We start from the raw sequence: 26,332 nt of genomic DNA on the forward strand, positions 1-26,332 counted from the left end.
TTTAGAAATACTGCATGTTTTAAATGTGATGAAATAAAAGACTAAGGAAACTTTCAGCTTAATTGGAACCCACACTTTTTACTGAAGATGTTTTATCAAAGATCATTAATCTAAAAAACCCAACAATAAAGTCGAATGAACAACATCTACAAGGTTACTCTTAAAAGCTAAAATTGTTTATTAAACAAAATAGCAAAAATATTCAACAGGCATTTAATGATTTTACCAAATCTGGGGGACTGTTTTAAGTATATCATATTTTCAACAAGTTTTTTTTAAATCCTGTCAAGGCTTTGGTTTTTAGAGTGGAATGAAAGAAAGCAACTTTGTACTTGGCAGTTAAAAGCACTGATCATGATTTTAAGTAAAACATTCACTTTAACAGCATGATGAACTTGCAGTTCCCTGAAAAAAAAAAAAAAAAACTGCTCTAAAAGCATATTCTATGACTATTACTATATTCTGTGCAAATGTAAATTACCTTTCAGTTTGTCAGTGTGTACTATTTAATAGCAAATAACAAATAAGACAATGCATCAGATTATAGTTCCTGGATTGAGGATGACTATATTTTCAAAATGAACTTACTTTATGCAAGTCATCCTATTCAGATGGCAGTGCCCATTAGTCTGATAAGGATTATAGTGTTGTCCCAATTTACATCTTTTCTTAGTTTATTTGCTTAGTTGATGCCCAAGACACACATTACACTTGAAAATGATTTATTTTCTGTTCTAAATAAAAATTCCATCAATTCATCCATCTTCCAAACCAGCTATATTCTGACAATGACAATGGTCATGGTGACGTTGGAGCCTATCTTAGTAAGTCAAGGAACAATTTCTGGACAGGGAAATGAAAGTTCCATAATGGTTTATTTTTAGAGTGATATGCTGGCATAGTGGTTAGTGCTGCTGCTTTACAGCTTGTGGGACCTGGGGTTAAATCCAGGCTTAAACATTCTTGATTGTGGTATCATAAGCATACAAAATTACGGAGTCCCTGATGGGACATGGTATAAATTATTTTACAGGAAACTGTCTCATGCTCACCATCTAATATCTTGTGTGCACCACATACTATAGCCTGCATACCAGATACTTTAAGATCACACCAACTAATACCATGTGTGTGCTGCATACATTCAGATGAGCACCAGAAACCATCACGTGCAACTGTACATCATTTTCTATGAACAGGACATATTGCTTGATGTTACACACACAGTTACACTACAAAGAATGGGAAATTTTCAAGTTTATTAAAGTAGGCTATACACTGAAGCCCAGGTCATTGGATCCGCGAAGTAGCAGCACTAAGCACTGCACTACCGTGCAAAAAAATGAAATGACATTAGTTAGCTAATTACTTGCAGCTACTTACTAGCTGACAGCCAGCTTCCTACTGCATGAGAACATTTTGTTTTCTTTTCATTTGCCTTTTGGGGACACCCTACTTTTTGCAATGGAGATGCTGTTAGTTTTGGCAAATGTTAAATTTACAACACCATTCAGTTTTATATTTTTTCTACACATTTTTTTTATTTAGTCAGAAATAGTTGCGCAGTGGTAGTGCTGATGCCTTGCAGTCAGAAGACTGGGGTTCATGTCCCAGGTTCTTTCCGCATGGAGTTTGCATATTTTCCCCCGTGTCTGCGTGGGTTTTCGTCCCACAGTCCAAAGACATGCAGGTTAGGAGGAATGTTATCACTAAATTGACCGTGCTTTGCAGATGTGGTGCATGTGAGCTCACCCTGTGATGGCCTGGCGTCCTGTCCATATGTAGTTCCTGCCTTGCACCTGTGATGCCCGGCCGGGACGCCCCTGCTGCATATGTTCTGGGGGGAATAGCCATGGGCTCCTTAGTACCTCCCCGGGAATCTTGGTGGCAGCCTCCCTGGTTGACGATGGTGCCTCAGTTACTGACAGGGTTCCATGGGAAATGAGTTCTCCACAACCCTGTGGGTATCTTGGGTGGCTGCCAAGGGGTGCTGCATGGATCCAGGGGCCAACCTGGACACCTCTACAGCCCCACCTGGAAGTGCAATTAGCAACAGGTGATCAAGCACCTGGAGCACTTCTGGGTGGGCTATAAAAAGGGTCAGCATCCACCACTCAGGAACCAGAATCAGGAAGAAGAGGACGAGGTTGCCTGGGAGAAGTGGTGGTGCCAAAGTGGAGAGTTTTGTGTTACATCAAGTGAGTTTGGGACTGTGTTGTGGCTGGGGGGTTCACGGGGAAGACGTGCCCTCCAGCTGAAGAAAAATAAAAGTCTAGTGTGTTTTTACATGTGCCGCTGAGTGAGTCTGTGCCAGTTCGGGCACAATACAGAGTCCATTTTAGACACCCTATGCTTGTTGGGTTACACTCCAGTCCACCACCACATCCCCTCTCAGGATTATGCGGTTAGAAAATGACAGAACAATTATGTATTTGCTCGTATGGTCTCCTCTTTACTCAGTATGAAAACTAGTGTTGGCATTTCTTTGACAAGCAGTGCAGTGGCTAGTATTTCTACCTCATAACTACAAAGTTTCCAAGTTCATATTACAGTTCAAGTTGAGAATATTCTTTTCTAGTCCGAAAATAGATTATTCATATACACCGGTTGCTTTTTACACATAACAAGTATAAAGATGTTTGGCACCTCAAAATTTGACTGAACCAGTAAATAGTGGATACAACTAAAAAAAGAGGTGAGTTGCAAAGAAGTGGGTTGTGACATAAAAATTATTGAGAAACACTAAAGTACAATAAGCAAATGTTTCTACTTACATAAAAATACAATGATTAAAAGAATTTGCTACTGAATTACAGCTGTAGTTTGGCAATGGACAGATATCTGGAATTAATCAGTTCAGAAAGGCCCTAGGATCTCTGTCATTCTAAATGTTCATTAATGATTTTAATCTGAGCAAATTAGTTGAAAGAATAGTCCAGATTCCAGTCTTCGTTAATGAATACTGGCACAAACAATACAAATCATTAAAAAATACGCTTCATTCCACATATGGTTATGGGTCAGCTAAGAGAAACAAAATAACACAGAAAGTCTACTTGGATTGAAAGGCTTTCCAAGACTAATAAACAGTACTCAAATACATCCACAAATATGTTCAATTTGCCAACAAGAATCATTCTGGCTTCTTGTATTTAGACAGAGAAAACCCCAAAAAATGTAAAAGAATATATAAACTTCAAGTAAAATGTTGCTGCTTTCACTCATATCTTACATCTAAATGTAACCTGTGAGGGACCATTTTATTTTCATATCTGACTGCACTGAAAGTTTGCTGTTAGGGCTTGTGGGATATGGCTGGCATGTCCTCCCAGCCAGCACCCCTAGGTGGAGCCCTCCCTGCAGTATGGAGGTGCCCCGAATGCCTGCAACGAATACTGGACAATGTAGTTTTTATTCTCAGCCCTGTTGGATACCTTGGGGCCCGCTGGAGGACGCTGCATGGAGGCACAAAGACTATTTGCCTTACGCCCAGGAAGTACGTCAGAGTCACGTGGACAAAGGGAACGATGTACTTCCTGGGTGAAAAAAAGAAGGATTTTTATCTGACCCGGAAGTGTTCCAGGTCACATGGACAGAGAGGGTGAAACGCTTCCGGGTCAAGGACTATAAAAAGGACAGTGAAACACCAGAGCGTTGAGCTGAGTTGGGAGGAAGGATGGCTAAGTGTCTGGGAGAGGAGGATTTATTATTGATTTATTATTGTGTTTATTTATGAGTACAGTGGAGTGTAGAGTGCATGGTGCACACTATTATTATACAATAAAGTCATATTGGACTTTTATCTGGTGTCTGATGTCTGGTCTGAGGGTTCAAGGGGTCGACAGTGCCCCTATCTTTCACAGGCTGAATAATGAAGCAAAAGATAAGGATACATCCATGAGGTTCACCATGCTACGACATGATTCCTTACTAAAACCATCTGTCTTCAAATCTTTGTCTGAAAGTTGAAGAGATAATGAGGAAAAATTAAATAACATAAGCTAAAAATAAATCAAACCTTCTGTACCTCTGCAGCTCAGAAATCACAATGCAAAAATAATACATACAGCATTTATGAAAAAACAGTCTATGAAAGACAATGCTCAATTTCCAGGAACTCCATAAATTTCATAACAACGTAGAAAACAGTGGTAAAGACAGTGGGTTCTGGAAGTAGATGCATAATGCTCTGCAAAAGACAAGCTTAATTTCAAAATAGTTAGTCCTTCTGCCCTATGGTTTCAAAATCCTGGAAAAAATAAATCTTATTGAAATTACATTTATTCATATGTAATTATATACATAGATTACCTATAGATTTCTGACTCTGGATTTCGTGAGTGTTAATACTATATTCATGCCGATTCTCTTTCTACCTGCTGTCAAAAGACAAATGCAAAACTGTGGGCAATATGACCAATGACTGTATATGAATGAAATCATGTTGTACATATAGCAAACAATGCAACAATTTTGCTAAATAATTCAATATAATTAAAAAACGGCATTATCATGTAATAAAATTACACATAGGAAGTTTTAAAAAAGGGCGGCACGGTGGCGCAGTGGTAGTGCTTCTGCCTCGCAGTTAGGAGACCCGGGTTCGCTTCCCGGGTCCTCCCTGCGTGGAGTTTGCATGTTCTCCCGTGTCTGCGTGGGTTTCCTCCGGGTGCTCCGGTTTCCTCCCACAATCCAAAGACATGCAGGTTAGGTGGATTGGCGATTCTAACTTGGCCCTAGTGTGTGCTTGGTGTGTGGGTGTGTTTGTGTGTGTCCTGTGGTGGGTTGGCACCCTGCCCAGGATTGGTTCCTGCCTTGTGCCCTGTGTTGGCTGGGATTGGCTCCAGCAGACCCCGGTGACCCTGTATTCGGATTCAGCGGGTTTGAAAATGGATGGATGGATGAAGTTTTAAAAAAATCATCTTATTTTCTGTTCTTCCTTTATTTTTTTAATATTCAGTGTTTTATATATATATATATATATACTGTATATATATATATATATATATGAAATTATGGTATACATTCATAATTAAGCACATGTATATGATTTGTCTTCTAGAGCAGATATTAAATAGTAAGCAGAATCTAAAACTGAAAAGCAACACACACTGCCAATCCTTCACTAGGTACACTCATACCTAGTGACTGTACACCAATTAGTCAGTATCTCCCTGTTCAAGTTTGCTCCAGGGAAGGCACCAACTCATGTGTTCCTGCAATTGATGAGCAGGTCAGAAAATTAGTGGGAAGTTTCACTGTACCATGCACTTCTCTAGGATGCGGGAGAAAAAAAGAAGTACCTAGAGTTAAAAAAGCCCCATGGAAACATTTGGGGAAGGTATAAACTTTACTCAGTCAGTGATAGGATACTAGGCTTTCATTGGAAACAATTCACCATTAATCAGTTGTTTTTGGAGTTACAAAAATGAAAAACAGTGATGGAGGCGGGTGGGCCATGTGGCAGTGAGGCAAGACACAGCAAGGAGAAATTAAATTGCTGTAGAAATACATTACCATCTTAAGATTTGTCCTGTATGTAAACATTATGCATTTCAAGACCTACCCATGGATATAATTATATCACCTTTTGATGAAATATCAGGAAAACTTTCACCTGGTCTTGTCTTTTGCTCATTTTACACTCATAATGAGGACTGTTTATTTATCAAGACACAAGTTTTCATAGCATATTGCTTTATGCTGCTAGTAATTTTCTACACTTTACAAACAGTAAAAAAACAATCTGCAAAAATATATTTATTAAAATAAAAGGTTTGGCTAGAGTTTTGAAGCAGCCTCATATTTTAAATTACTAGTTGTAAAGTTATGAAGTGAAAGATGATCATAAAACCTGTTGAACTCACGTTTGCTAATAATCCTGTTCATAATGGTCTGTAGTTCTGTAACACTAATCTCCATGTCCTACAAAAGCCAAATACAAGAAAGAAAAAAAAATAAGTTTATTTGAATAACACTAAAGTACAATTAGGGTAAAACCATAAATTATTGTTCTTCCTCTTTATCTGTTCCAACTTCTATGTGGGGTCATGGTGCTTGATCAACATTTTCCATATAGCTTGGTCCTACACTGCCTTGCCAGTTAGGTCCTTTACCTTCATATCTTCTTTTACTTTATCTATTCACCTTCACTTTGGCCTCCCTCATTTTCTTTTCCCCTATACTTCCATTACCATCCCTCTTTAGCCCACATATTCATTGTCTCTGTTCATCATATGTCCATGCCACTTCATCCTACTTTCCTTTTCTTACATAGATATCTTTCCCATTGTTGTTGTACCTCTGTGTGATGGACAGCCGGGGATCTTGCCCGGATGGGACACCCTTTTTAGTAGAAGACCGGGGGAATGGGCATACTGCCAGGAATACCTCCCCCAGGACATGAGAGGGCAGCCTCCTTGGGTTACATCGGGGCCACGGAATTGGAGCTTAGAAGCTCAACCTAGTGCGGGTTCATGGCCACCACCAGGGGGCACCTGGACAGCTCCAGAGTCTGGACATGCAGCACGTCTGCTTCACCCGGAAGTGCTGCCAGAGGAGAAGCAGGGTTTTTGTGCAGCACTTCTACCACACCTGGAAGTGCTGCCGGATGTTAATCAAGGGGCACCTGGAGCACTTCCGGGTACACTATAAAGGAGGCCGTCTCACTCCACTCGTAAGCCAGAGTCGGGAGGAGGAAGACAAAGCTTTGGGAAGGAAGCAGTAGAGGAGAGGCAGGAAGAGGAGGACTGAGCACTGCGTTGTGTGCAGGGTGCTGGAGTAAATAAACATGTGTGTTTTGGACTTATGGTGTCTGTCTGTGCCTGTGCCTGATCTCTTTACACTCTGATTCTCTTATTTCTTGTTCTGTACTTTTTTGTAACTCCACACATCCATCTCATTCATTTCTGCCACATATAACTTATCCTGTGCTCCCTTTACTGCCCATGTCTCAACTACATTCATCACTGCTGGTCTTACCACTGTCTTTAAAACATTACCTTTAGCCTTCACCTTAATTCTTCCATCACACAATACTCCTGATACCTTCTTCCACTTGTTCAATCCTCACTACACTCTATGTGTTATTTCTGCATCTAGTTTTCTGTCTTAATTTTATCCAATTGTTTAAATAGCTCTCCCTACTGGCTAACTTCTGGATCCTGATCACAATTAAACTTCATATATTCTGTCTTCTTCCTGTTTATCTTCAATCCTCTTTCTGCCAAAGCCCTTCTACCATTCTTCCATCTTCCTCTTTTCTGGTGCTACACAATACAATGTTAACATCAAAAAAACATGCACCAGGGTGACTGGCCTTTTATCTCATTACTCAACACATCCATAACCAGATCAAAGAAGTAAGGACTTAAAGTAGATCCCTGGTGCAGACCTACTGTAACTGGGATCTTGTCTGTTACCCGAAAACCTTTTTGAACCTGAGTGTTCTTTCCCTCATACATATCCTGGTCAATCCTCACATACTTTTCTGGTAATCCTTTCTCTCTCATGCACCTCTAGACTTCTTCACAACCTTGTTTCTAGCCTTTGCTATTCTAAAAATCGTTCTCTCCCTCTCATTTGTCTCCATTTTTTCATACACCTCCTCCAAAGCTTATTGCCACTGCCCTCTTTGCCTCCTTATTTGTTTGCCTATACATTTATCTGTTTTACTCCATCCCTGATTGATGCCATGTTTTCTTTGCAGCCTTCCTAGCCTTTATCACATTGTGCACCTCCCTGTTCCACAACCATGTCTTTTTGTCCCCAGCTGGGATCCTTCCTGTTGTCTTACCCAACATCTCTTTACCTATTCTTAATAAAAATGTTATTCTTCTCTCAACCTTCCTCAACATTCTTAAATGACTGCACTTCAACTGAATTCTTCTCCCTTAACCTGTTCTTAAACTCTTTCTTTTTAAATCTCCATCACTTTATCCTTGGTGCCGTTTGCACTGGTTTTACAGTCATATGAAAAGGTTTGGGAACCCCTCTCAGCCTGCATAATAATTTACTCTACTTTCAACAAAAAAGATAACAGTGATATGTGTTTCATTTCCTAGGAACATCTTAGTACTGGGGTGTTTTCTGAACAAAGATTTTTAGTGAAGCAGTATTTAGTTGCATGAAATTAAATCAAATGTGAAAAACTGGCTGTGCAAAAATTTTGAGTACCCTTGTAATTTTATTATTTAAGGTGGTCAATTGCAAGTTGTGCTTCCCTTTGACTCTCCTCTGAAGAGTGACAGCATGGGATCCTCAAAGCAACTCTCAAAAGATCTGAAAACAAAGATTGTTCAGTATCATGGTTTAGGGGAAGACTACAAAAAGCTATCTCAGAGGTTTAAACTGTCAGTTTCAACTGTAAGGAATGTAATTGGGAAATGGAAGGCCACAGGCACTGTTGCTGTTAAACTCAGGTGTGGCAAGACAAAAATTGAGTTATTTGGTCATAACAAAAAGCACTTTGCATGGCGGAAGAAGAACACCGCATTTCAAGAAAAACACCCGCTACCTACTGTCAAATTTGGTGGAGGTTCCATCATGCTGTGGGGCTGTGTGGCTAGTTCAGGGATTGGGACCCTTGTTAAAGTCGAGGGTTGGATAAATTCAACCCAATAGCAACAAATTGTTTTAGGATAATGTTCAAGCATCAGTCACAAAGTTGAAGTTACGCATGGGTTGGATATTTTAAAAAGACAATGACCCAAAACACAGTTCGAAATCTACAAAGGCATTCATGCAAAAGGAGAAGTACAATGTTCTGTAATGGCCGTCACAGTCTCCTGACTTGAATATCATCGAAAATCTTTGGGATGTCTTGAAGCAGGCTGTCCATGCTCGGCAGCCATCAAATTTAACTGAACTGGAGAGATTTTGTATGGAAGAATGATCAAAAATACCTCCATCCAGAATCCAGACACTCATCAAAGGCTATAGGAGGCGTCTAGAGGCTGTTATATTTGCAAAAGGAGGCTCAGCTAAGTATTGATGTAATATCTCTGTTGGGGTGCCTAAATTTATGCCCCTGTCTAATTTTGTTATGATGCATATTGTATATTTTCTGTTAATCCAATAAACTTAATGTTACTGCTGAAATACTACTGTTTGCATAAGACATGTCAATACTGTATATTACTTTGAAAGCTTAGCCAATGATAAATAAAAATCCAAAGAATTAAGTTTGGTTCCAAAACGTTTTCACATGACTGTATCTTCCTGCTGATTCTGATCTCGAAGAACATTGCCACCACATTATGCTGCTCACATTTTTCCCATTTATGACCATACAATTCTTTATCTCTTTCAAATGAGATCTTCTACACATTAGAAATTCTATTTGGCTTCACTAGCTGATTTACTTTCTTTTCAAAAAATGTGGTTCTAAAAAGGTGGGAAGCATGAATCTCTCTTTACCTCTGAAAAACACCAAGCTTCTATAGATTATTGAGAAATGAAAATCAGCCACACATAGACTGCTAAATACTACTTAGGCCAATGAGACATTATGTGCACAAAGGGACAATTGACAAAAACAATACACTACACATTGGATACAGCTCATCCCCTAGTCATTTATTAATCAGTTTAAAATTTAGAATTTATAACAACATCTGAGATAGAAATGTACAGTATAACTACTAATCACATTCAGGCATATAGATTCACAAATATTGTAAAATAAAGGCCCTCATTATCAAGATGTTTAAAAAAACTTGCTTCAACGATGTTTAATTTTTAAAGAAACATTGCACATACCAAACTTCAAGGTCTATTCTGTGATGGGCATTAATAAATGCACTATATGAAATAAACACAATTGTTTGAAACCACTTCAACAATATAGGGTGGTCCAGATTTAATTATGCAACTTTTAATGCAATGCAGGAAAACAATACAAGACAAAAGAATAGTTCGAAATATCTTGTAATAAACGAAAATGGACTTCCATTGAATGAATTCACTGATTTTCCATGTAATGTCCCACTTGTCCTCCAATCAGTTGGATATAGGCTCAGAGTAATAAACGTAATAAGTTATAGCGTAATGAAAATTGCATAATTAGATCTGGACCACCCTATAGTTTATTTTTTAAGGAAAATAAATCAGACTTACATCACCAGCAAGTTGAGAGAATAGATTTTTGAATCCTGCATCAATCTGACTTTCAGGAACCTCATCCTAGAAAGTATGAAGCACAAAACAATGTGTAAACAAATTAAATAGGGCTGAAGTGTGACAAGTCAATTAATGAAAATGAAAATAAATGTGTAAATAAAAAAAATTAAAAAACTCATAAAATATGCAAAGGAACATGCAACAGTAATGTATGTTTGCATTTAATGGATATTCTATAGAATTTTTAATTCCTTAATCAAATACACATACTGGGGACAGTTACTGTTGTTCAGTCAATTTTTCATATTTTGTGAAATGTATATTTCAATCAAAGACATAATTTGTCTTAAGTTATCAGCCAATCATTGATTTCAATAGCATCATCCATAACATCTGAGATGAACACATATAAAATCTAAAATATATTAAACATCAGACATTTATGCAGAAAATATACACATTGTATATATTGTATATCTAGGTCTAACCATCATAAAAATATGGTGATTTAACAACTTCCAATTGAGAATGATTATAGACAAGTATTGTGTTATTTAATATTTAAAGTAGACAGCACAGAACTAACTCCAAAAATTATTTTTCAATTAGTATTTTACCTCTATTAAAGAGATTTGCACTTCATCCCCCTAGCAGCCCAAATGGCAATGCCTTTACCATTTTGACTGCAGCATAAACTAAACATGAACTCATAAATGCTAAAAATGGTCATACATAGAGTATATGTACATTGGATTCAGAAAGTTAGACCCCTTCAATTTCTGCACACTTTATTTTATTGTAGATTTAATTTTAAAAGGATTCGTCATTTTTTCCCAGGGGTCTGAATTCTTTCTGAACCCGCTGTGTGTGTGCACACATGCATGTGTGTGTGTATATATTACCACACACCCTGTATATAAATATAATTAACGCATGTGTAGAAAAAGGAGTATATGTTGGACTCACTGCTAGCCTGCCGACTCCAACCTTGATGCACTTTCTTAATTACCTAAGTGGAATTCAGTAGCAGAAAGACTCTAATGTCCAAAATGAGGTAGGGTGCATGATAGCACATTCCTGGATGCTTTTAGTTTAAACTGAAAAAGGGTACTCCAAAGAGCACCCAATTAAAACATGGTTCAGACACATTTCTGAAGTCTAACTTTGTTTCAAAAGTTGGGTAATGCGTGCATTTGACTTTGCATATTCTCCTAATGTCTGTATTAGCCCTATGAAGAGAGAATCAGAGTGAGCATCAGTCTGATCTGTCATCCTGTCCAGGGTTGTTTTGTGCCACACACCCAGTGCTGCCAACTTTAGAATGGACACTACGTGACCCTGAACTTAATACACAAGTTAGAAAATGGATAGATCAGGTACTTGAAAAATTATACTCTGTATCCCTCAATTTATTAAATCACATGGTATACACATAAAATCAAACAGGATACACCCACTGTAACTATGCTATGGCATCCACATCATCTTTCTAAAACAATTAACGTTTGCATCAAAAGTCATTGCATCCTTCTATATGTTAATACACCTCATTTAATATTATTTTTATTCTTGTTTTGGAGCTTTTAAAAATGAAAGTTGTTTGTTTTTGTGGAAACACACCCCAACGAAATTGACTTGCAGCAGTTTCTATGGTTGCTCTGTTAATTTCATTGGTATTGTTGTAGATTTGGACTGTTCATGGTGATTACGTCAGAGAATGAACCAAACAAATAACAAAAAAAAAAACCTTGCATAAATAAGATATCTTTTTAAGTTTGTTCAATCTTTTAATTATTTTTTTGTTTACGAAAAACATTTGTATTTTTATTTATACTGGCATTATGTGGTTTACATAATACCAACAAAAATTAATTACATTAATGACATGGTATATAATCTATTATATCAGCTAATAATACAGTAAAAAAACTGAAGCCAATATAAGATAAATCTATATTAGTGCACCCCAAATAACTACTGTTTACTGTACCAACACATTAGACTATAGGTGTCAAGAGTCTTTTTAGTACTGTTTATTCAACTATTAATTTTTAAATTAGTCTAACAGAAAGATTATACAGACAGAAAATAGATGACTATACAGTTTCTAGAAGTATAATAGGTAATATTCCCACCTAACATTTCTTCTTCCCCAGTTAAATGTGCAGGTGGGGAACTATCAGTGTGTAGCTTGCATATTCCCTTTGTGTTCATACAAGTTTCCCCCAGGAATTCAGGCTTCTTTTCTCAAACTAAAAAGATGCTATTAAACCAACCAGAGTGCAGAGTACATCTACCGAATGAACAGTATACAGTATACGAGTGTTTTGTGTGAGAGAACAACTTTCTGCCTAGGGAAGGTTCCCTACTTCTGTCCTTTATACTGGTATAGACTGCTGTTCTCGATAAGGTTTATGATGAGTTGTATGAGAGGCTGGATACTAAGGAGAGAGAAAAGCACTTGTACTGATAGGCTAGACAGAGGGACAAAGCTGGGAAAGATGAACATCAGGTTAGCGTGATAAAGGATAATGATGGAAATGTACTCACACGTGAGGAGTGTGTGTTGAGCAGATGGAAAGAGTACTTTGAGAGGTTGATGAATGAGAAGAATGAGAGACAGAGAAAGCTTGATGATATGGAAATAGCAAACCAGGAAATGCAACAAATCAGTAAAAAAGATGCAAGGACAGCTATGAAGAGGATGAAGAATGGGGGATGGTCCAGATGACATACCTGTGGAAGCATGGAAATGTTTACGAGAGATGGCAGGTGATTTGTTTAATCAGATTGTTTAAGGCAATCTTAGAAAGTGAGAGGATGTCTGAGGAGTGGAGAAGAAGTGTATTGGTACTTATGGGAAAGAGTAGTGGAAGCTAGGTTAAGAAGGGAGGTGATGATTACAGATCAGCAGTATGGCTTCATGCCGAGAAACAGCATTACAGATGTGATGTTTTCTCTGAGGGTGTTGATGGAGAAATATGGAGAAGGTCAAAAAGTGTTGCATTGTGTCTTTGTGGACCTAGAGAAAGCATATGACAGGGTGCCTAGAGTGGGGATGTGGTATTGTGTGAGGAAGTCGGGAGTGGCAGAGAAGTATGTAAGAGTGGTATAGGATATGTACAAGGGAAGTTTGAGGGTGGTGAGGTCTGTGGTAGGAGTGACAGATGCACTTAAGGTGGAGTTGGGATTACATCAGGGATCAGCTCTGAACCCTTTCTTATTTGCAATGGTGATGGACAGGTTGACAGAGGAGATTAGACAGGAGTGGACTATGATGTTTGCAGATGACACTGTGATCTGTAAGAAGAGCAGGAAGCAGGTTGAGGAGACCCTGGAAAACTGGAGATATGCTCTAGAGAGGAAAGGAATGAAGGTTAGTAGGACCACCAAGACAGAATATATGTTTGTAAATGAGAGGGAGGTCAGTGGAATGGTGAGGATGCAGGGAGTAGAGTTGGCGAAGGTGGATGAGTTTAAATACTTGGGATCAATAGTACTTAGTAACCAGGGGCATCATGTATAAATGGTGCATACGCACAAAAATGTTGCGTACGAACGTTTCCACATTCAAATCACGATGTATAACACCTAAACTTGGGGTAATTCTTTATTTATTTGTCACATACATAGTTATACAGGACAACACGCAGTGAAATGCATCTTTTTGCATGCCCCTTGGGGTCAGAGCGCAGGGTCAGGCATTGTACAGCGCCCCTGGAGCAATTGAAGGTTAAGGGCCTTGCTCAAGGGCCCAGCAGAGTAGCATCTCTTTTGGCAGTGACAAGGATTCAAACCGGCAACCTTCAGAATGCCAGCGCAGATCCTTAGCCTCAGAGTCACCACTCCGCCCACACAGAGCACATAGAAGATCAAATACAAAATAAAGCATTTAACGTGCTACTTTAGGTACAATGGGATTTGAGAAACTCGTAAATTAAATAATTTTAAGATGAAGTTTTTGATGTTCTACTTTAATGACAAAATAAACTACGTGATTAAAGTGGAAATTTCGAGATTAAAGTTGACATTTCGTTCTTTTTTCCCCACTTTGTGCCTATTTTTCATTCTCTGTACCCTAATGAGCTTTCATATGACACTCAGACGGTGGGCTATGACTCACCTTTTCACGGCGACTTTGATATCTGACAACTTCTTTTTTATTTCGGGCACTGGGCAACTTTGTGAACTTGAGCTTTCGAGTTTCTCCGACACTCTATGTCACTCGATCAACTTCCTTTTGTTGTTTATACCACTGCTTAAACCAACAAAAAGTACATTTTTTCTTGCCTCCACTTGGTATTAGCCGAAATCCTTTTATTTTCCCCTGTGCTTTTGCCATTGTCTTTTCACAGAAGACTGAGCTTAAAGGCTATTCATATTGATTTCAATATTCAAAGAGGTGTAATTCTGGGAGGAGTTGGGGCGGGGCAGCAGGCGCGAGCATGTACGTTATTTTTCATACTAACCGGGATTTATGGAGAGGAAGAATGTGGAAGTTGCCGTTCGCACAGATTTATGCATCTGGATTTTTTTGTGTGTACGAACAATTCCGCTTTTGTCCTTATGCCATGTTATAGTGTGAATTCTACGCACAGTGTTATGCATGAGGCCCCAGGAGTGTGGAAGAGAAGTGAAGAAGTGAGTGCAGACAGGATGAAGTGGGAGGAGAAGATTGTCAGGAGTGATTTGTGACAGACTGGTACCAGCAAGAGTGAAAGGGAAGGTCAGTAAAGGAGGAGGTGAAGTGCATCAAGAATAATAAAGGCAAATTAAAAGATACAGACAATGAAATAGCGGACACTCTAAACTTGCAATTTTCGAAAGTCTTCACAAGTGAGGAAGTGAATGGGACTACTAAAGAGGTTCTGAGTGATTTAGAAATTGTAGAAGGAGAAGTGCTGCTCAGATTAAGTAGACTTAAATCAAACAAATCATCAGGACCAAATAATGTTTACCCTCAAGTTCTTAAGGAGTCTAGTGAGTACATATATAAACTCTTGACACATATTTTTAGGAAGTCACTTCGCACTGGGGAGATTCCAAAGGACTGGGAAATGGCAAACATTATTACATTATATAAAATGGGAGACCAGGCAGATCCAAGCAACTATAGGCCAGTATGCTTAACGTGGATCACAAGAAAATGAATGAAAGGAATTATTAAGAATGAGATTCAGCAGCACATGTCAAGTATAGGAGTAAGAGGGAGGTCATGTTTAACTAACATGCTTGAATTCTATAAGGAAGCAACAAAAGTATATGATCAGAGTGGAACATATGATATTATACATCTTGATTTTCATAAAGTATTTGATAAGGTGCTATATGAGAGGTTGAGCATCAAACTAAAAGTGGGAGTTCAGGGTGATGTTTGTAGATGCGCGTAGAATTGGGCCAGACAAAAGGAAGCAGAGGGTGATGGTACAAGGAACCTCATCAGAACTGGCCAATGTTAAGAGTGGTGTTCCACAGGCGCAGTGCTAGGGCCCCTGCTGTTTTTAATATATAAATGATTTGGATAGGAATATAAGTACAAGCTGGTTAAGTTTGCTGGTGATACCAAGATAGGTGGATTGCCAGATAATTTGGAATCCATTAAATCATTACAAAAGGACTTGGACATATTCATGCATGGGGCGATTTGTGGCAGATGACGTTTAAAGTCACAAATGTAAGGTTTTACACAGGAAGTAAAAATATTAGATTTGAATACACTATGGGAGGTCTGAATATCTAGTGTACACCTTATGAGGAGGATTTAGGAGTAGTGGACTCAGCACTATCAACTGGCAGACAGTGTTCAGAATCAATTAAGAAAGTTATGTAATACACAGAATGTTAGGTTATATAGCATCCTAATTTGTGGAGTACAAAACGAAGGAAGTTATGCTGAAGCTTCAGAAAGCGCTGGTGAAGCCTCATCTGGAGTACTGTGTGCAGTTTTGGTCTCCAGGCTATAAAAAGGACATGGCAGTGCTAGAAAAGGTCCAGAGAAGAGCAGCTAGCATCATTACAGGCTACAGAGGATGAATTATGAAGAAAGATAAAAAGAACTGAGCCTTTTCAGTTTAAGTAAAAGAAGATTAAGAGGTGACATAATTGATGTATTTAAAATTATGAAGGGAATTAGTACAGTGGATTGAAACCATTATTTTAAAATGAGTTCATCAAGAACACAGGGACATAGTTGGAAACTTTTTAAGGGTACATTTCCCACAAATACGAGGAAGTTTTTCTTTACACAAAGAACCATAGACACTTTGAATAAGCTATCAAGTATCTTGGTAGACAGTAAGACTTTAGGGACTTGGAAAACTTAAGTGGATAGGACTGGCGAGCTTTGTTGGGCTGAAAGACCTGTTCTCATCCAGTTTGTTCAAATATTCTAAGATGTTATATGGGTTGGAAATGGTGGCACAGACAAAAAGACGGGAGACTGAGCTGGAGGTGATACAGTTAAAGCGTTTAAGATTTACATTGGGTGTGATGAAGATGGCCAGGATTAGGAGCGAGTACATTTGAGGGTCAGGTCAGGTTGGGTGGTTTGGAGACAAAGCCAGAGAGGTGAGATTGTATTTGTTTAGACATTAGCAGAGGAGAGATACTGGGTATATTGGAAGAAGGATGTTAGGGATGGAGCTGTCAGGCAAGAGGAAAAAATTGAATGTCTAAGAAGAAGTTTATGGATATGGTGAGAGCAGACATGCAGGTGGTGGGTGTGACAGAGCAAGATGCAGAGTACAGGAAGATATGGAAATAGATGATCTGCTGTGGCGACCCCTAATGGGAGCAGCCGAAGCAAGTAGAAGAAAAAAAAAAACTGTTGCTCCATACTTTCCCTATTCTGTAGTTAAATGAAGAAAAAAAAAAACAATAAAAAAGGATTCAAAGTGCACTACCTACCTCTTTAGGAAAGTTTGCTTGGATTTCATCATCAAGCACCCTATTGAAAAATTGGAAACTTTAAAAAAACATTCTCTATGCATTGAAATGTATACATTCTACTTTTTATTTCTCTCACAGCACTCCCAACACAGTCTTATTCACAATTGTACAGTATATAAACATTTACTCTATTAAGAAACTGCTTACATCAATAATAGACAAATAGATAAAAAAAATAATCATAATGGTCTGTTCAGAACAGTTGCTAATCTGAAAAAGGAGGCCCCTGAACTGCCAGCAAAATACCTACAAACCTTAGCTGAACAGACTTTATAAAGTTCTCTAATGTTAAAATGTTAAAATTTAGAGTAAGTATGTGCTCAGATTTCAATGTTACCTTACAAACTAAAAATAGCACCGTCAAACCCTGTCTTCTCCTTGCACACATCACCTTTAACTTGAAATGAGAACAGAACATCACAGCATTAACTACTATAATTACCCTACTGCCTGTCCATTAAATCCAATCCCAACAAAACTAGTGAAAACTCAATCACTATCGTAGCAGGGTCTATTCGTAACATTACCAATAGATCCTTAAGGCAGGCACAGTTCCAAATATACTCAAATTGCTTCAGTAATTATTTTGTTAGATTTAAGGGCAGCCTGTGACTCCACTGACCACTCTATTCTGTTACACAGACACCATATTTGTGTGCTTTAGTGCATATTGATTTTTGTATTTATGTAAATGACATGATAGTACTCTGTCATCTTTAGGAACTACACATGCGTGTTCGAGAGACTCAGACCTTTACTAGTTTCACATTATAAGCTTCTACTGGAAAATATTATTAGAAAATGTAACATTTACTTTCTCAGCTATACCTTTAATTCAGATCAAATAACATTTATATTATCTAGTGTCCTTAATTAATTGTGTCAGTGAAATAAAAGAGTGGATGGATGATAACCACTTGCTCTCAATACAGAAAAAACAGAAATGTTATTTACTAGGGTAATGATACAATATTCAACTACCTTTTAACTCAATACGTCTAAACATTAGTTTTAATGAGTCAGCAATCTGTTTAGGAGTTATCTATGACAGTACTCATCCAGGTGATCCATACGTGTTGGCATGGTGGTCATGGTGGCAACAGTCTTAGCAGTGAGGCTCATACGCCTTATTCCCAGACACACTCGCCAGCTCATATTGTGGGATCCTAAAGCATTCCCAGGCCACATGGGAGATATAATCTTCCCAGAAGGCCCTGTGTCTTCTCCAGAGTCTCCTCCCAGCTGGTCGTGTACATAAACCATCATAATCTGTGCTGGAGTTTACAGCCCAATGAAGCCAGCAGGACCATGACATATGCAAAAAGCAAAGGCACAATTCTAAGGCCACCCTAACCCTAGTCTGCCATTCTAGAGGAACTGCTCCCAACAACCACACAACACTAAAAAGGCATGTCAGCCATGACAGTCCAACAAAGTCCAAAGCTTAACTACTTCAGTTACCTTCCTCAGAGCAGTAGGCATTTCTCCCTTATCAGTTTCTGGCTCTGCCTCTGCCACAGAAGGCATGTCCGTCGGGTTAAAGAGCTCCTCAAAGTGTTCTTTCCACCATTTGGCTACATCTTTAGAGCAGGTCAGCTTGTTTCCACCCTTGATGAGAACAACTTGGGAAAAGCCATGCCTTCTGCTTTTGTGTTGCCTAATAGTTTGCCAGAACCTATTTAAGCCAGATTGATAGCTGTTTTCCATTTATAGACTGTTCAAACTATACTACATACAGATTCAGGTAATTCAAAATGCTAATGCAGCATGACTAGATATTATGACCACATGACTCCAATTCTTAAGTCTTTACAGTGGCTTTTAGTTAAGCTTAATACTTATTTCAAATTACTATTTCTTACATATACTGTGCTACTTACTTATCACTACATATAAACAAACAAATAACACACATTAAAAACCTAAAGCTGCCAATCTACTAAAGATTCCAAGGATCAATAAAACAGTGGAGGATCAAACTTAGCTACAGAATTCCAAAGCAGTGGAATGATCTGCCTGCATATGTAAAAGATGCCCCTTCTGCCTCAGCTTTTAAATTCAGATGAAAGACTCACTACTTTGAGCTAGTATATACTGATTAAAGCTGCTGATTAGCTGTTTATGAAATCCTTATAAAAAATATAATTATCACAAAAATTATGAAAGGTTGTTGACACCTTTTTAATCTATTTCTCTTCTCAGTATCATTGTATCAGCACTTTGTGCCTCGGCTCTACTTCTAAGCTGGTTTACTACCCTTGAGAAAGATACAATATATACAGGAAATCATATAAAACGTATTAAATGATTTTTTCTTCTTTCAAACTGGTTAGCATAAATGTATATTATACTGCAGAATGTGGACAGCCAGTTGTCCCAGGTCTTTAGAACTGTGACTATGTTTCACTATGATGCAGGCTATGATGTTATATTAGCACTATAACTGACCACAGAAACCCCTTTGAGGTTTATTTTCTCAGGGGGTGCTTTTGACTGGACTTTTAATAGCACTTATTGATGGGTTTTGTTAAGATCCTTTTATGTTATTCAGTTTTCAAATTGCTTTATTTTAGTGTATAATAAAAATAATCTTCATTTTTATGTGTGTGCATTTAGTAATTTGCAAAGTCTATAATTAGTTTTTTTACCTGGAAAACTGTTACAGCACTGTGCCTGCACTCATCGAAGAGTGCTATACAAAATACATTTAATTGATTCACAACATTTTTTCTGCTCCTTTTAATCTTTTTTTAACTTTACTGAATGCAAAAAACATTGTCTTTTATAATGAATCAATTTTTACTACTCTTTTTTTCATAAAAATGTCACATGAAGAAATAAAAATACCACAAAAAAAGCAGATATTTGACTCCATTAAACCACTCTCTTGTTAGACTTACTGTGCATCTGCTGGTTTTTCAGAGAATACCCTTAACACAAAATCACTTTCCTTATGTGGCTCAAAAGTCGAGGGAACAATAATGTATTCTCCACGAGGTAACTTGAATCGAGAGCTGACTTCTCTCAGATTAATAAAGAGTTCAGACCGAGCTCGGGATCCATGAGTCAAGAAGAATTCACGTTTCAGATGAACTCCTGATTGACCAACAAACTGTGAGTGACAAATGAGAAAAATGATATGTTTGAAATTTACTGTGTCAATGTAGCCATCAGTGAGATAAAACAGACACCAGACTGATATTACAGAAATGAAAATAAAGAACATTTCTAAGAGAATATAATTTACCAGTATTTGCTACAATATGTTTTTAGTTGTTGTGACATGTTTGCCCTCAAATTCTGAAATGAGCCTTACGAAAAGTACTGTATTTTGAATATCATTTTTACATACAGATGCTCATTTGAAGTAATATAGTATGACTTTAACAAGTCCCAGGAATACTTTAGTAACTAGCGGGAATCAAAACAGGTATCAAATTATCTTTCATACAGGAGTTCCTGCCAGGACAATTAGAATTACACTCATAATTTCAAAGTTCATTTACAGTACATATATGCATGAACTTGGCCAGAATTATGGTTATCTTTTATCTATTGTAGGACAAGTAAAACTGAAAAAAATAAAAATAAAAAAAAATAAATAAACAATACAAACACACTGACATAATTGATAATCTCTCACTTGTGAAAACTGTAAGTTGTAAAAGTCAAAGTCATATCTTGTTATATGTTTTAAGCAGTAAAGACATACCTAATAGGCCTTGCATTAGTCTAGACCTTTAGTTAGCGGTCTTGATCAAATACCTCCTCAACAACCACCCCCATCGTTGTACATAACATTTATACTAAACCAATCTACTGTATATCAATTTGCTAGGCACAGAATTGCTTATCTGAATGGTGAGCAACTTTAGGAAATTTAAGATGTTTAGTAGTAAGGGTAACAGAAAGAAGGGTGCTTGGCGTGACCGTCTGGACAGAGGAAGAAGGAAAAGGAAACCTGGTGGTAGAATGGGGAAGCACAGGAGACTAAACAGAGGGAGAGGATGGCGAAGAATAAGTGGGATAGTCAGAGAGATGCAGAAAGTAGACAGGAGTACAAGGTGAAGAAAGAGGTGGCAAAGGCTAAAGAAAAGGCGTATGATGAGTTGTATGAGAGGCTGGACACTAAGGAGGGAGAATAGGACCTGTACCGACTGACTTGACTGAGGCACCAAGCTGGAAAAGATGTGCAGCAGGTTAGGGTGGTAAAGGATAAAGATGGAAACATACTCACAAACAAGGAGAGGGTGTTGGGCAGATGGAAAGAGTACTTTGAGAGGCTGATGAATGAAAAGAATGAGAGAGAGAGAGAGAGAGAGAGAGAGAGAGACAGAGAGACAGAGAGAGAGAGAGAGAAGATTCGATGATGCGGCGATAGTGAATCAGGTAGTGCAATGTATTAGCAAGGAGGAAATAAGGACAGCTATGAAGAGGATGAAGAATGGAAAGGCTGTTGCTCCAGATGACATACCTGTGAAAGCATGGAGGTGTTCAGGAAAGATGGCAGTGGAGTTTTTAACCAGATTGTTTAATATAATCTTGGAAAGTGAGAGGATGCCTGAGGAGTGGAGAAGAAGTGTACTGGTACAGATTTTTAAGAACAAGGAGGATGTGCAGAGCAGTAGTAACTATATGGGGATAACTGATGAAGCATGAAGTTATAGGAAAGATTAGTGGAAGCCCTTTTAAGAAGTGAGGTGATGATTAGTGAGCAGCAGTATGGTTTCATGCCAGGAAATAGCACCACAGATGCAATATTTGCTCTGAGGATGTTGATGGTGAAATATAGAGAAGCCCAGAAGGAGTTGCATTGCGTCTTTGTCGACCTGGAGAAAGCATATGACAGGGTGCCTCGAGAGGAGTTGTGGTATTGTATGAGGAAGTCAGGAGTGGAAGAAAAGTATGTAAGAGTTGTACAGGATATGTATGAGGGAAGTGTGACAGTGGGGAGGTCTGCAGTAGGAGTGAGTGATGCATTCAACATGGAGGTGGGATTACATCAGGGATTGGCTCTAAGGCCCTTCTTATTTGCAATGGTGATGGACAGGTTGACAGACGAGATTAGAGATGAGTCCTCGTGGACTATGATGTTTGCAGATGACATTGTGATCTGTTTCGAGAGTAGGGAGCAGGTTGAGGAGACATTGAAGAGGTGAAGATATGCTCTAGAGAGGAGAAGAATGAAGGTCAGTAGGACCACCAAGACAGAATACATGTGTGTAAATGAGAAGGAGGTCAGTGGAATAGTGAGGATGCAGGGAGTAGAGTTGGCAAAGGTGAATGAGTTTAAATACTTGGGATCAACAATACAGAGTAACAGGGATTGTGGAAGAGAGGCGAAAAAGAGAGTGCAGGCAGGAATGATTGGGTGGAGTAGAGTGTCAGGAGTGATTTATGACAGGCGGGTATCAGCAAGAGTTAAAGGGAAGGTCGGTAGTGAAACCAGCTATGTTATATGGGTTGGAGATGGTGGCACTGACCAAAAAAACAGGAGACAGAGCTGGAAGTGGCAGAGTTAAAGATGCTAAGATTTGCATTGTGTATGATGAGGATGAACAGGATTAGAAATGAATACATTAGAGGGTCAGCTCAGGTTGAACAATTTGGAGACAAAGCTAGAGAGACAAGATTGCGTTGGTTTGGACATATGCAGAGAAGAGATGCTGGGTATATTGGGAAAAGGATGCTAAGGATAGAGCTGCCAGGCAAGAGGAAAAGAGCAAGACCTAAGAGAAGGTTTATGGATATGGAGAGGGAGGACATGCAGGTGATGGATGTAACAGAGCAAGATGGAGAGGACAGGAAGATATGGAGAAAGATGATTCGCTATGGCAACTCCTAATGGGAGCAGCCAAAAGAAGAAGGATGCATTACATTTTTGTTTTATTGGACATATTTTTTTCAAAACGTCAAACAAAGTTACAAATGTGTACAAAACGTTCAAAACAAAAACTTCAGAAACTTAAACCTACCTCATCAGGGACCTATGCAAAGAAGGGGAAAAAAAAGAAGAAAAAATTATTGCACAACTGGGCCACTATGTTAAATAGCTATTTAGAAAGTATTTGTAATTGCATGCATATTAATTGAAATGGCATTGTCCTGTTACAAAATTGTATAAGTTCATAAAATATATAAAAAGGAAAAATGAAAACACTGAGGAGCAACTTAGAAGATCCTTTAAATCAACATAGAAGAAAACATTAAATATCCTTTCAAGGATGAAGAGTAGGAAAATTTTCAGTTCTAAAACAGGCAAGCAGAAATTTATGCCAGGTACTCAAAATGTGCCACTGTAATTGCTGGAATTCTAAATGAGTACACTTTTTTTGTTATGTCTCTGTAAACTACATATGTGTACCTCTGTACATTTGCATATAATTTAATACAGTATACTTTTCTGTAAAATTGCAATTCCTCAGCAAAAGCTGAACTCTTCATTTCATTTTTTTAAAACAATTGATTCTTTTATGCACTTACCAGCTTCAGCTTGTAGCAAACAAAAATATTAAAAGGTGTTCACATTGCATATAATTATGTGAAGGGTCAGGGGGAAAAAAAGGGTTTTAATATCAGAAGAAATATTTGGGACTAAAGCAACAGCAGCGCCACTGTATGACTTAAGTGTGTTACCACTGCTGAATACTGTCTGTATTTTGTAAACCAACAACTGTGATGCTCAGAAAAAAAAATCAATAAATAAATAAAAGTGCCCTATTTTATAGAGGGAAGACTGGCCATGCCAGAATCAGTTAGGATGCCCGTACCAATTATTAGAGTGAAGAAACAGGCAAGAAATAAACCTTTGGGTATAAATAGCTGCACCCAGGACAGCTAAAGTCATTACAAACAGAAGTTTCCAAGTATAAAATTCTTCTGTTACCAAGACAAGACAGGATGTAATAACTATATAACTCAACTATCTACAAATATGCTTTTATAATCTGTCTGCTATCCCCTCATATGTCACAGGGATAGTGCACCAAACCATTATTATGTTCTGTAAAACACAATTAAACTAGCTGCTAATGCATAAAATTATATTTTCTTATTTTATCAATTAAAACATTACTAAGCACTTAACATGCAAAGAACACCATGAAAGAAAAATAGCTAACCTGCAATAAAGATCTTTAGTGTTTTAGCATGATACCAAATATGTGATAACCTCATGAAGAAGACGGTAGCTCAACTTTACACATGCCACTGCTACCACTCTTTTCACTTTTTAAAGCTGCATGCTGTAGGTGTCAAGGCTGGCCACGTTTCACGACGTACCAGACTGCTGCCACCACAATACAAGATTCTTATGTTTTTTCCTCTGACTTGAGTGTTGTTATGTGGAGAGAAAACACTTTTACATTTCCACTCATGTTAAATGTGTTTGCTGTTTTTGACCAATATCAAATGTGGTCTGTATGATCCATCACCACTGTGTTACAACCGTTTCTTTTAATGTGTACAAGTGTCACCGCATTGTGTCACATGTTAATTCAAGGTAAATTGCTAAACTTTACTTTAGCTACAAATTATCGCCTGTGTCTGGACTGCTGCTCCCACTCAACTTTAGTCACTGAACAGGTGAACTACTTGATGACTTCGCTTCCAGATCCTGGGATACAACGTACTTGGCTTCACAGAGGCAGTCTTTACACTAAATATGCTTGTTTCTTTATTTTCTTCAAGTGCAGAATCATAGTTTTACTTTTGTTTTTGTACAGTTTGTATTTTAGTAAGTTTGATATTTATCTTATTTGTTCACCTTAACTTTGACATTGATGCAGGTTGTGGATAAATACATATTTTTCTTTTATTTTTTCATTTATTCTGCAAGCAAAGTGTATTTCCATTATGAAAAGTTTTAGAATCATCATTTACTGTAGGTGTCTATTATGAATCCTGTTATATAAATATTATATGCATATATAGCCTAGGTGAAACAGTCTTCCTGGTAAAAAAAAACAATTACTACATAATTAAAATGGTAATCCATATTTTATAATTACACAATAATTATGAATGTCTAGATGATACAGTGAAAAAACACACCTGTATAAATATAGTATATATATATTTTAACAGCAAAAAGCTGTAGTGCAATTAATGTCTTAAAATGATTAAAATGTATAAATGCATATATCATTAAAGTAGCATTTAATTGCCAATATCAATTAACTGTACACATGTATGCAGACACACAATACAGCAATATTTTGTCTCCTCTCTGTCTTCTCCTGGTTGCTGCTGCCTCCTCCACGCCTCCCCACAAGCTTCGTCCACCTCCTCCTAACTTTGACTCTATGATATGAGGCAGGCAGCTCCTTTTATTTTAGCCACCCCAGAAGTGTCTTCCATCTTCCAAACATGTGGTCTATAAGCCCATCTAGGTGAGGTGGAAATCCCACGATATAGGGACTCCGTAATCCTGCAGCTCCCTATGGTGGCTCCCACAGGACCCAACAGGGCTGTCCCTTGGGACTATAATACCTGACATGTGCTGCAAGCACCCACGTAAAGATCCAAGCCCAGGCTTGCTACAATCTAGCATCCCAGGGGAGATTAAGCCCTGTGTAACCCGTCTCCCCCTGTCCGGCTATCCTAAGGGCATCCCAAGTGGGTAAGGACGCCGGCTGTCCTTCACAATAATATATTTGTTGCCAGAGAAATGGAGAAAACTACTTTTTTTTTTTTTTAATTAAGCCTTGTTTTAGATAGGTATATTACAGAAAAACTAAACAATAAGACAGCTTGTAATTATGAGTATTTTTTTTCCTTTTATGCCATATGTATTATACAGTAGATTAGTATTTTTGTACATATTTTATTAGTTAAAGTATGTATTTTAAGGACATTTTATTTATTTTAGTGTTTTATGGTCACTGAACAATAAGCCTACAGAATTTCATTTTGTTAATAAAAAAGGAAAAGTTATAGACCTGTGGTTTATAATATAATTATAAAAATACACTTTAATATAGGACATAAGACTTCTGTTTGTCTGGTTATGCAAGAGATTAGTAAAAAAAATTTTAAAGGGACAAAAGGAAAAAAAAAAAAAAAAAATCAGAATCAGTATCAGAATCGGCCAATCAAGAACCACGAGATCGGTGGTCAGTATCAAAACAAAACTATTTATCCAGGATTTTTTGCAGCGTGCTCTGTTTAGTCATAGGACTAATCATAGGATTTCATGTGATATGATATGAAATGATAAAGAGAAAGAAATGAACACATACAAACCACAATAGATCTGTAAAAGGTC

General features: G+C 37.9%; 1 protein-coding gene across 5 annotated transcripts in view; it reads right to left on the reverse strand.

Annotated features, from left to right (window-relative positions):
* LOC120533753 (calpain-1 catalytic subunit-like) overlaps positions 1 to 26,332 on the reverse strand; it is a 145,947-nt gene that overhangs the window by 7,248 nt on the left and 112,367 nt on the right. For all 5 annotated transcript variants that reach the window (XM_039760686.1, XM_039760685.1, XM_039760689.1 and 2 more), the window contains 6 exons: positions 23,043 to 23,054; positions 19,968 to 20,179; positions 17,026 to 17,065; positions 10,117 to 10,182; positions 5,868 to 5,925; positions 3,894 to 3,958 (listed from right to left, as the gene is read on the reverse strand). In XM_039760686.1, coding sequence (XP_039616620.1) covers positions 3,894 to 3,958; positions 5,868 to 5,925; positions 10,117 to 10,182; positions 17,026 to 17,065; positions 19,968 to 20,179; positions 23,043 to 23,054 — 453 coding nt within the window. The remainder of the gene's footprint in view (positions 1 to 3,893; positions 3,959 to 5,867; positions 5,926 to 10,116; positions 10,183 to 17,025; positions 17,066 to 19,967; positions 20,180 to 23,042; positions 23,055 to 26,332) is intronic.

This window comes from Polypterus senegalus, chromosome 8 (genome assembly GCF_016835505.1).
Source record: "Polypterus senegalus isolate Bchr_013 chromosome 8, ASM1683550v1, whole genome shotgun sequence".
NCBI lineage: Eukaryota > Metazoa > Chordata > Cladistia > Polypteriformes > Polypteridae > Polypterus > Polypterus senegalus.